The sequence below is a fragment of the Neltuma alba genome, unplaced genomic scaffold (assembly GCF_004799145.2).
Source record: "Neltuma alba isolate B1F8T4 unplaced genomic scaffold, ASM479914v2 tig00003155_pilon, whole genome shotgun sequence".
In the NCBI taxonomy this organism is placed as follows: domain Eukaryota; kingdom Viridiplantae; phylum Streptophyta; class Magnoliopsida; order Fabales; family Fabaceae; genus Neltuma; species Neltuma alba.
The window spans coordinates 130,216-142,114 of NW_021633163.1; the positions used below are offsets into that span (position 1 = coordinate 130,216).

The 11,899-nt window shown below is 36.2% G+C and overlaps 2 protein-coding genes across 3 annotated transcripts; one reads left to right on the forward strand and one right to left on the reverse strand.

Annotated features, from left to right (window-relative positions):
* Positions 1-1,713: 1,713 nt before the first annotated feature.
* On the forward strand, positions 1,714-8,372 carry LOC114740447 (proline-rich receptor-like protein kinase PERK8). Of its 2 annotated transcripts, XM_028928593.1 has the most exons (9): positions 1,714-2,066; positions 2,137-3,260; positions 3,725-4,129; positions 4,575-4,661; positions 5,002-5,072; positions 5,284-5,360; positions 5,837-5,984; positions 7,385-7,546; positions 7,676-8,372. In XM_028928593.1, the coding sequence occupies exons 2-9, from the start codon at positions 2,426-2,428 to the stop codon at positions 7,907-7,909; spliced, it is 2,019 nt and encodes a 672-aa protein (XP_028784426.1). In that variant the 5' UTR covers positions 1,714-2,066; positions 2,137-2,425; the 3' UTR covers positions 7,910-8,372. The 2 variants fall into 2 exon arrangements, with proteins under 2 accessions (XP_028784426.1, XP_028784425.1); XM_028928592.1 differs by having other exon boundaries at positions 1,714-3,260.
* Positions 8,373-8,688: 316 nt separating this feature from the next.
* On the reverse strand, positions 8,689-11,669 carry LOC114740458 (uncharacterized). The gene is made up of 4 exons (XM_028928604.1): positions 11,392-11,669; positions 10,006-10,659; positions 9,369-9,713; positions 8,689-9,151 (listed from the first exon to the last, which is right to left on the reverse strand). The coding sequence occupies exons 1-4, from the start codon at positions 11,563-11,565 to the stop codon at positions 8,876-8,878; spliced, it is 1,449 nt and encodes a 482-aa protein (XP_028784437.1). The 5' UTR covers positions 11,566-11,669; the 3' UTR covers positions 8,689-8,875.
* Positions 11,670-11,899: the final 230 nt, after the last annotated feature.

Consider the following 11,899-nt stretch of genomic DNA (forward strand, 5'->3'; position numbering starts at 1 on the left):
TATCTCTGATTCATATATTCGATCTGTTCTTTACATCTATTTTATTATATGGTAACAAAAAGTGACATGCATGGAATCCTTTCTTTTTTTTGCATTTATCTATTTCTTTTTTTTTATCTATCATAATTCATTTATTTTCTTTAAAAATTCTGCATATTCTTATGGTTATTAACCAGAATTCAAATGTCAGAAAAAGAAGAAGAAGAAAGAAGAAGCAGCGTATTTCCATGGAAGCCTCCTTACACAAGAAACGGCGATAATTAATTTGTCTTGAATTTTTGTTGTCTTGTTGACTACTTCTATCAGAATTTTCAGACTCAGGTTTTATAAAAGTCTTCGATTTAAAAAAGCTTATATAAATATATTACCTCCGATTCTAATTATAAAAACCAGTTGACTAATTTGAGAAAATTAATAAAAGAAGTTAAGTTAGTTATTTGTAATAAATAGGTGTTGTCTTTCCTAAAATATCCTTACCAATCAAGTATGTTGGTTAAAACTATAATTATTAGAAGGACTATCTTTAAAAAAATTGAGTAAATATGAGAAAAAATGGATTGTGGTCTTATATTTAAGACCAACACAAAAATCAAATGGAGTTTTATATTAAGGACCGGAAGTAGTATAAAATAAGATAACATTTTTATTTAACCAATTTAAAATATAAATTAGAGTTTCTTGGGTAATTATCTTTTTTAAAAATGAAAAAAATATTTTATAAAATGTAGAAACATGACTTGATTTCTAACTGAACTAACATAATTGTAGAATTTTTTAAAGTTTTTATTTTATTTTATTATCATCTATTCGAGCAACCAATTAATTCAGTTTGGAATTCGTAGTTGCCTCTCTGAGCCGGTATTTCCTTTGAATTTAAACATAATACCGCACTATTTCAAATGCTTAGTTCTATCATAAATATAAGGTTGATTTAATAGTTTTAAACTGACCCAAAAATCAAAATTTCTCTTACCTCTTGCATTAGTTACTCCCTCCGTCTCTTTGTATAAGTAATTAGACCTGATAATGTATATCAAAATATTAGTTAAAATTGGTTAAAGATAATAAAGGTGTAGAAATTGAATTTTTTTCCCCTAAAACACCTTTATTTATGGGAAGAGAGAGTATAAGAAAGAGAATAAGATAAGTATTATAATAACAAAAATTATGAAAGAGTGAGAATATGTGATGAATAGATGATGATTTGGAAAATAAGATAATAAATATATTGAGTATTAAAATAAGTAATTAATGGGGTAAAGTAGAAAATTCGTTGTAAAAATTTAAGACAACTTTCAAATATTGTTTATATTTAAGAAGAAGAGGGAGATAGTTGTTGTTGTTTATAAAAAGAGACGGATGCAATATATTTTTCTTATAGTACCCTTATTTATTAGTATATGTTTAACTTTGTGAATTAAATTCTAATAATTAAATAACAAAAATATTTTTGAAAAAGCATGAGAATTTTCTAATATTAAAAATAATTGTCTTAACTACTTCTTGATGGCCTCTATCTGACAGGCGTGCCATGGAAAATTTGAAGAAAATCTTTATTATATTTATAGCACATATCATTATAATATCTATGTAGTTAGTATAGATTCCACAAAGATGGTGTTCTTTTCTTTTTCTTTTTTGTTTTTTTTAAAGTTAATGCAGTGATGATCGCCCCTTTTCTTTCCTTTCTTGAGCAGTAAACAGATTCATGTGGCTCATGATTTTTCCCATTGGGACCGTCTTTTTACTTTGCCCGTCCATCACTGCATGTGCTGTGGAAGAAGACTGAAGAGTGGAGCACAGATTTTATTCTAAAGCCGCCCCCACGTTTTCCTCTTCATCAATTTCAGAGCATGCTTCTATTCTGTTGCCATATTCCCTGGAATAAGCTCTTCTCTGAGCTTTAAGTCTTGCAGAGTTCCTCTGCTCTGTGCACCAATTGTTTTTGAAATCCTTTCTTTTTTTGCTGTGTGTGGATTCTTATTTGCGATCTGAGGATGCTTATGCTTCTCGAGTGGGCCATCTGAGGCGAAAACTAAGGCGTAATGCTGGAAGCTGGATTTTTGGTTTGTATCCTGAACTGGGTTGATGTTCTTGCTATTATGGGGAGTTTTATAATTATTTGAGGATCTTCAGGTACTGGAGGATTCCAAGGGTTTTCCTTTTTCCCGAAGGGTTTTGATGTTGACTTTGTCCGATATCTTTGGAATTGAGTCTTTCAACGTTGATTCATGGAGGAATTGATGCTTTTGTAGTGAAAGGGTTTGTGTGAATTTGAATTGGGAATTGATACTTGAATTTGCATGTTTTGCGGACTCTGTATTTCTGAGAATTGGACTATTGGAGATTTGAGTGTGTGATTTTGGAAAGTAGTTATGGAAGTGTTTTGGCAATTAGTTTCTGAGTGAAGATTTGTATAGCGGTAATGGCATCGGCTTCTCCTTCTCCCAATTCTTCTCCCTCTGCAGTGCCACCAACTTCTGCGAATAATACAGCACCACCACCTTCTTCACCTTCATCGACAAATTCTTCTAAGACCCCTCCTCCTTCATCTCCTAACCCTTCAGCTACGCCTCCTGCTCAGGCAGTGCCTTCAACCCCGCCTCCCTCTCCGTCTCTGTCTCCTCCGCCGCCATCACCGCCGGCATCTCCTCCACCTTCTCCTGCCAGAGCTCCTCCTCCAATTGCAACCTCACCTACCCCTCCTAGTTTATCCCCACCACCTCCATTGGCTGCTCCACCACCAGATTCTTCACCTCCTCCTGCAGAAAATCCACCCCCCTCACCTATTTCTCCAATTCTTCCTCCTCCAGCTCATAACTCAACGCCGCCACCGTCTGGTAATCCTTCTTCATCAGGAGGAAAGCCACCGAAAAGTCCTGCTTCAAGCCCTTCACTTGCACCACCTCCATCACTTTCTAAGTCTCCTCCCTCCACAAATGCTACCCCTCCTTCCAAAACACCTTCAACTCCTTCAGTCCCTCCTCCAAAGTCTTCACATGCATCTCAATCTTCCTTTCCAACGGCGTCGCCTACTGGTAAATCATCCAATCATAGAAATACATCGGCAAACAACGCACCTCCACAGCCAGGAGGTTCAAATACTGGACTATTCACAGTTATTGGCATTATATTTGGCTTTGTTGTCCTCAGCCTTCTTGTTATGGCGATTTGGTTTGTATGGAGGCGGAAGAGGAAGGAAGCAAGATGGAAAGTTGGTTACAATATGCCTTCCCCTTATGCCTCATCTCATAACTCAGGTATTACATTTTGCACTGCCAGCTACTAGGAATATATGCTCTGTTGGTAGCTCTATGCCCTTTGTTGTCAACCTCAAATATGTTTTATTCAGATAAATGTAAAGGATTTCCGTAGTTCTATGTAAACTCTTACTTTGTTTATGTTGCCAATGGTTGTCTTGGTTTTCATAATCATGACACCTTTTAGGTAAAATTAGATACATGTCCTGTGTATTGCACAAGATCTAATAAATAAGTTATACTACACATGGTTTATGAATAGCGTGGTTTGTTGGAGCTTTCGTCTTTAATATTGATGACTTGTAAGCTATTGAAGCTAGAAAGATGCTACACTTTTTATGTACCATACATTTTGGCAGATTATTTCCTTTGTATTTTCAACTTTTTAAATTTAGTCATAAATGAATGTGTAAATGAGTGCTAGATTTTTTTTTTTTTAAAATGTTGATTTGTCTTTTTTCCAGGCACAACGTTCTTAAGGCAACAGTCTTCCCTTTCTCCTAAGGATTGTGGTAGTGATTTCGTGTATTCACCCTCAGAACCAGGTGGACTAAGTGGTTCAAGATCTTGGTTTGCGTATGACGAACTTGTCCAAGCAACAGATGGGTTTTCGGCACAAAACCTGTTGGGTGAAGGTGGATTTGGTTGTGTCTACAAAGGCTTTCTCATGGATGGAAGAGCAGTGGCTGTGAAACAGCTCAAAGATGGAGGCGGGCAAGGGGAGCGTGAGTTTAGAGCAGAAGTTGAAACTATTAGCCGAGTACATCATCGCCACCTTGTTTCCTTGGTGGGCTACTGTATATCTGAGCATCAGAGATTGCTTGTCTATGACTACGTTCCCAACAATACCCTTCATTACCATCTCCATGGTAAGATGTATATCGGGTTAAATGATTGAATAAATAAAAATAAAAATCTTAATTAATTCAACACAAATTCAGAACTTCAATAGAATTAATATTAGGTTTGATATCTTCGTGATGCAAACCATTGAAAAATTATCATTATGAAGATTATTCACTTGCTTGATAACTAATGAGAATGAACTCTATTATAATTATTGTTATCTGTTTAAGTTTGATCTAAACTTAAAGAAATACTTAAAATATAATGCATCCTTTGTCTTATTGTTACTCAATTTGGTGTTAATTGAACAGAAACTGACTGTTTCAATTTACTTTCAAATCCAAAGCAGGTTGTTCTTAAATATCCAGTAAATATGCTGTCATATATTCATGCTTTCAAAGCACAATTAAATCCTCATCTGTCTTGATCTGAAACTGAAGCTTGACATGTATATTTAACATTTTGCAGGTCAAAACGGGCCAGTTATGGATTGGGCTACAAGAGTGAAGGTTGCAGCTGGTGCAGCTCGTGGAATAGCTTACCTACATGAAGACTGTATGTTTCTTCTACCTACCTAGTTTTATTCAGTGCACATTCCATGTTCTGAAGTTCTCAAATGTGAGAAGATAGGCTTGATTTAGAGCACTTCCGTGGTAACATGTTTTCTATAGTTGCACAAACTTTTTAGCATGTTTTTCCTTTTAATTTTAAAATGAAGATTCCCCCCCCCCCCCCAATTTAGCCCATATGTAATGTAACTGAAACATATATAACATTTAATCAAGTAAATAGAAACTTGGAAAATTTTCCAACTGCAATGAAGCTGGCCACATCACCTAACTTTGGCTTTTGGAGTCGAGCTTCTTTTTCTGATTTTGTTTGATTGACTTTTCAGGCCATCCCCGCATTATTCACCGAGACATAAAGTCATCAAACATCCTTCTTGATAACAAATTTGAAGCTCAAGTAAGCCACTTTCATACTTTGTATATTCTGACGTGATCACTGTGATTTACATTCATTTAATTGTTAGCCTCAACAGCTGATTTTATTGAAGCAATATTATAGCAGGGAATGACCAAAGTTATCCAGTGTATTGACAATACGTTGCTTACCAAATTTATCCTGTTTTCTTCTTAATGAAACTCAAGATTCTTTTTTGCGATCTGATCAACAGGTTTCCGACTTTGGGCTTGCAAAATTAGCAATGGATTCATATACACATGTAACCACACGAGTCATGGGGACCTTTGGGTAGGTAAACCACATTGCTGGTTAAGCACCATTCATTTAATTAAGTGCATAGTAATAAATGATATGATTATGCTTTTAAATCTTATCATTTGCTCATGTGTATCCTTATTGGAATACATGCATCACTTCCATCGTTTGCTAGTACCTATTGTCTTGGCATCCGGTACCTGGAAGAGCGAGTAGTTGAGCACAGTCTGTGAATAGAGTTATCAACTATTATAGTGCTTTGTTTAAATCCTAATTGGAAATTTATTTGTGATTTGGAGTTGTTCCTCTTTGCGGCTGTGTCGTATTGGTCCTGGGTCTACCATGTAGTGTTGTCCTGTTAGTTATACAGATCCTAGTCGTCTCGTCATGTTCATTTCCATTATGAAAGGTAGCACTATGAAGTTGAGCTTCAACTCATTTGGTAAAAAAATGGGGTATAAGTATATTCTCTTCCGTTTTGTCTCATCGTCGGTTTGTTTGAATACCAGGTACATGGCACCTGAATATGCAACAAGTGGTAAACTGACTGAAAAGTCAGACGTTTATTCTTTTGGGGTTGTGCTTTTGGAGCTGATTACAGGTCGGAAGCCTGTGGATACCTCTCAGCCCACCGGTGATGAGAGCCTGATTGAATGGGTGAGTTACATAAAACTAAGCATTAACATAGCTATGCCTTTTTATTATTGTTGGTCTTCATCTTACCAATGTAAACTACCAAAGACCAAATTGAGCTCAAAAGATTATTAAGCTTTTATGAAAGGGCCAATAAACACTTTGCTTTTCACTTTTTATTTTTTAATTTTAATAGGTGGGAGAAAAAAAACAATTGCATGCCATTTGATAAGAGTTCCCTCAGTTGGCCCGGAAAAAAAAAAAAAAAAGAGGAAAAAAGATTACAAAGTACCCTTTGTTTTGGCTCTTTATATGATTATAATATGCATATCTCTATAAATGATAGAACATGGGACTTGGGACATGGATATATGGCACTGGATCTTGTGCTTAAGTTTAGCTTTTTAGCCTAAGGGTATATAGTTATGTTCTAGCGTGGGTATGCCCTCATATGCACTGAAATGCATGGTTTTGGGGAGCGAAGGCACTGGTATGAAGGATGGGGGAAGAAAAACAGAGAGGCTTTCAGGTTAGAATTTGGGATGCCAAAGATTGAAATATTGACCACCTGGCCAAAAAGGCTGATATTCACGGACGGACAGACGGAGGCAAAGGGTATGTAGTTATGTTCTAGCGTGGGTATGCACTCATGTGCACTGAAATGCATGGTTTTGGGGACGGAAGGCACTGGTATGAAGGATAGACATTATTATATATGTGTAGAGTTAGGTAAGTGTGGAGTATCTCTGTGTTATCAATTTATTAAAGCAGTTATGTCATTGATCAATGTTAACTCTTCATTAACAAAAAGTGTATGATACTTAACATTTTTTTATTATGTAAGTCAATATATTTTTTTTCCTTTGATAACTGGGAGAACATTCGTATGAAGTTGTGAGTGACTTTAGAAATTAGTGAGTGTGCGTATATGTATATTTGCTATAGAATTTGTAGATGATATTAACTAAGATTTGTTCCATGTCAAACATTTCTTTACAGTTTATATCTTACACACAATACTGTGTGGAGCTAGGTCTCATGCTCCTTGGGTGTAATTTGAAATTACAAATAGACAAATATGAAAAGAATAGGAATTATATATCTATTAAATTAGATGTTACATGTCTATGCAAGATTATATATATTTACTTCTGTTCTATTTGTGTCATTTAATATATATCAAATAATGTTGATCTTTATATTATTGCGACATATAGGATCCATTATTCCTGATTTGTGATGATATTTACTGCTGGTGAAAGGAAAATTTGCAAGCAGTCGTGTTATGAAATTGCTTGCGGATGTCAATCTCATATCACTACTTGCATTTTCATTTGATATGTCATTGTTAGAGGGAGAAGGAAAGGGAACAAAAGCAGATTAAAAATGCTCATTTCAGTAATAAGCTAACCTATTTTCTTCAGGCTCGACCACTATTGAATCAAGTGCTTGAAAATGAAGACTATGATATACTGGTAGATCCACGACTCGAGAAGAACTATAATAGAAATGAAATGTTTCGGATGATAGAGGCTGCGGCTGCCTGTGTGCGTCATTCTGCCGCAAAAAGACCACGAATGAGTCAGGTAGCTTGTTAAAAAATATATATATTGGACTTGAATTGTGTAATCTTGTTCTCTTGGAACATTCCATGCATGTACCTCTTCTTCAGAGATATTTACTGTGCATGCTTCCTTGTGTGCATCGTTTCCTAGGTCGCAAGAGCTTTGGATTCAATAGATGAGTTTTCCGATCTCTGCAACGGAATAAAACCTGGCCAGAGTACAACCTTTAATCCTTCACCACCATCCGCTCAAGTCAGAATGTTTCAAAAGATGATTTTCGGTGGGGCCAGTCAAGATTTCAGTTCCAGTTTCTTTAACGATTCTCAGAGTAGCTGGAGAAGCAGAGAACAGGAGGACTCAAAACACCATGATCTCCCAAAATAAAGTGATATTAATTCTTTTACAATAATGATCTGGTAAATTATATATAGATTTTTTATTGTGAGGGAAATTAATATATCTACTTACAAAATGCCCATTCCCACCTATGCCTCGCCATGTTTGGAGAAATTCTGATGCACACAGGTGACATGCCTCTAACTTTTTTCTGGAGAAGCTTCAGCGTTTGTTCTTAACAGTGTTGGAGCTCTCACTTCAATTCGTGCAAGACCAAGTGCTGGGGCGTTTTTTTAATGTAAATAGGATCTCTAGGCTGATTTTTTGTTTTCCTCTTCATACATGGTTTTCCTTACTGTAAAGTTCTTATTCTGTATAACCTTTTAAGTTTTTTCCACATAACACAGATGTAGTGAAAATGTAATGCCTTTTGTTTTGCTTTATAATGTGAAAATGAGGCACCAGACATTGACGTTATACTGCTCTCAATATTTCTTTCATGCCCATCCAGTGTATCCATGACCATAATGAACATACATTTGAATTCTAATTGCGTCAAATTAAGTTTATTTGTGCGTCAACTAAACGGTCATGATGTGGAAATTAATCTAACTTCTGTTTAAAGTCTTACTCCCGCCATATCCGCCTATTTTCTTGACGGGTCAAGTTAGTAACTTTTTGACATGTCCACCTTGTTGTTGAAAGTTCATACAATGAAGTGATCGGCCCACGAATTTTCTAATTTAACAGTACAATGATTAAGACTAAGTTTCATTGTTAATGAAAACGACTCTACTAGAAATAAATCTAGAGCAACCAGAATCCAATAGAACTACAATTATTGGAGATCTATATTAATCAACACAACACAAAAAATGACAAGAATGTTAACCACAGCTTCAAACTGTAAGAACTACTCGACCAGAAGTCTCCTAGGGACTGACTACAGGGCTAAGTTAATGACATATTAAACAACTGTAAACAACTTATATGTACAACTGTGCGATTAAGGCTTTAGAATTGTCTGAACGTAAGATTTAGGCGACCAGGACGAAGCCCTGTAGCTTCCAACAATTCCCTTGGAGCTGAATTTGGAATGATACACGAAACACCATGAAACACAAGTCGAGATTCACCACCAAATATCAATACATCTCCTGATTCTAAAAGAACCTTCTCTGCCTTCTCCACGTCCCTCTCATCCCCATATAGAAATTCTGCAGAATCTCCCACGGAAAAGGACACAACAGGCAATCCTCTACGCAGAGACTCTCTACTTTCATCACGATCCTGCATAGTGTAATTTCAAAATTTAATCTGGTGTCTCGTCATTTTTGTGAACATTTCATACTCCTTTATTGTAAAATGTAAGCTTTGTTTCAAAAAACTTTAGATGTAAAATCCAAGTATACTATACTCTCTGAATTAGCATTGCATAGAAAATACAATAAAAATTTAGAAATAGTAAGAGAAAAAGGGGGATGATGCAAAGTTTACAAGAGCTGACCTGATGAAGACCAAGCCTTCCATGGGCAGAATAAAAATTGACTATGCATATGTCTGGAGACATTGAAGGGAGTATATCTTCCACATTGGTTACGCTGAATTTCTTCTTGCAGAGATTCTGTGCCTCTTTAATTGCCATACTGGCCAAGCCCTGGAACATGTTAGGAATATTTGGGGGTTCATAACCGTCAATCAATCGTTTATTTCCATATTTTCTGGTCTGAGGATCCCAGTCCAGACCAAGACACATCATTTGCAATCGGAGTTTTGCCCCATCCTTGTAACCTGGCTGGTAGAATCCCCTGGGTCTCCGGCCAAGCTTACGACAAGTCCTAACTAATTCGACCTAAAACAGTTAGAAAAATGGTGAGTATCACACATTTAAATCATTAGATTTATGATATGTAAAATGACCCGGATTTTCAATATGATTTCAAAAAGTCACGTTTTCTTTCAGGACAAGGGCAGTGCAGAACAACAGGTGAGGAAGATAATGTCTTCACATGAAATAGCCTTTCAAGAAAAAAAGTTGCAAAATTTGAACTATTTATCTGCCTAATTTGTTTCCACAGTGGAATATCCATCATCAAACATCAATATCGAATTCGTGTGACTTTTTGGATGAGTATAAAAAGTACCTGATTCTTGGGGGATAAGTAATGTTTCAACAGAACCATCCCAGGCTTCAGTATCATCTTCTCTGCTAATCCCTCCTGCATCTCAGTGCACCTTCCCTTGTTTGAATGCAAAGAACTATTCAAACCAGAATTACGCCTTCTATGAACACAGATGTCAAAAGGTTTAATATCTGGTGGATCTACCTTGTAACCAGCCAGGGCATTATTCAAATTTCTTTGAGCAGAACGCCTCTCGACATAACCAACCTCACTGTTCTTCCCTAAATGATTAGGGAAAGATGATTTCTCTTGATATCTTGTAATGTTTGATGATCGAGATCTCTCAGCAGGGGACATACTATTATGACTTGCAGAACTAGGACTAAAACCAGGCAACGGGTTTTTATCCGTATTTGTGTGCATTAAGCGTATGTTTGATTGTACAGAATGAAGAGGATTTGACATAATCCTAGATTCAGTACATGTGTTGCTAATAGTTAAGAAGGGGCGTGACGAAGAACCATGCAGATTCGTATTATTTGGTAGTGGGAGTGTTACGGGAAGAGAGCCAATCATTATACATTTTCCTTGACATGGTTTCTTTGGAGGTACTTGCATCATAGTGCACTCTTCAGTATTGCCACAAAATTGCGGACCACAACCTGCAAAACCATCCTGCAATTCGAATCCAGTATAATTGTTTAAGTTGTTGAAATTATCTGAAGAAGTAAGGTTAAAATAATGAATCCCTAAGTTGAGACAGTCACAAGATAAGAATCTGATATATAACTATAGTTTTAGATAAAATTTGGTTAGATTTGTTAATTAAATATAAGACCCTTATACACACTAGTATAAGGGTCTTGTATTCAGGACTGGAGGAGTATATAATTAAGAGAGTTTAGATGGGATTTAATTATATTAATAAGATTTGGATTAGATATTTACTTAGGATGAGGATTACCATTCATGGCTCATAATTTCAGTTTCTCTTCTTCTCTTTTTCCCACGCTCTCTCTCTCTTTCACTTTTCTTTCTACAATTCCCTCTGCCATTTGAAGGTAGTTTCACAGAGAAATGCAAATCCAGTAAATCTCTATACAACCTACAACCTAGTTTCAGATCACAAAAGGAGATAGAATCACGTAATAATCCGGCTTAAAAAATGGATTATATAATCCCAGAGCACTACATGATTATCATTAAACAAGATTGTCCCAACTGAAGTGCAAGTTATCAGAACCATGGCCTTTGGTCTACATGTAGTAAAGTCATTATAATTCTGCACTAAGCATTGAGAATTAAGAAAATCCCATTAAGAAAAGAAGTTCGCTCTTTCTGGCATTTTACGTTCGAATTCTTCACATTCAAACTCAAAACGAAAAATAGAAAAAGGTAAACACTTACAGAGTCCTCAAGAACAGGTTTAGCGCTATTCCAGCCGTTGCTCATCATCGCCGAACGCGGAAAACTAAGAGAAATTTGGCGGAAAACGTAGCGACCCAACGACGGCCGAGAAAGAAACGACAATGGCAGAGTGAGAGTGTTCATCATTTGGCGATTAAAGATACTTATGATCATGGTAAGCCAAGCGTTCTGAACTTCGGCGTTCGAGACTCTCGGTAAACGGAATCAATTAAACGTGAGAAGCAGTGATACCGAAGCGTTGGAAGTCACGGCTTCGCTATCTGTTCCGGCAAGAGTTGATGTGACGCGGCGTTGCAGTGATCCAGGTAATCGGAGTTATCGATGAAAAAAGAAGTAAGACGATTCGAGAAAGCGCAAAATGATGGAGCAATCTAGCATTAATTAATGATTAATTATCAGTAATTAATTATTTTTTTAAAAAAAATATATCTTTCACACGAGAACCTCATTCACAGTTGCCCACAGGAATCTCAGATAATAGAGCTGT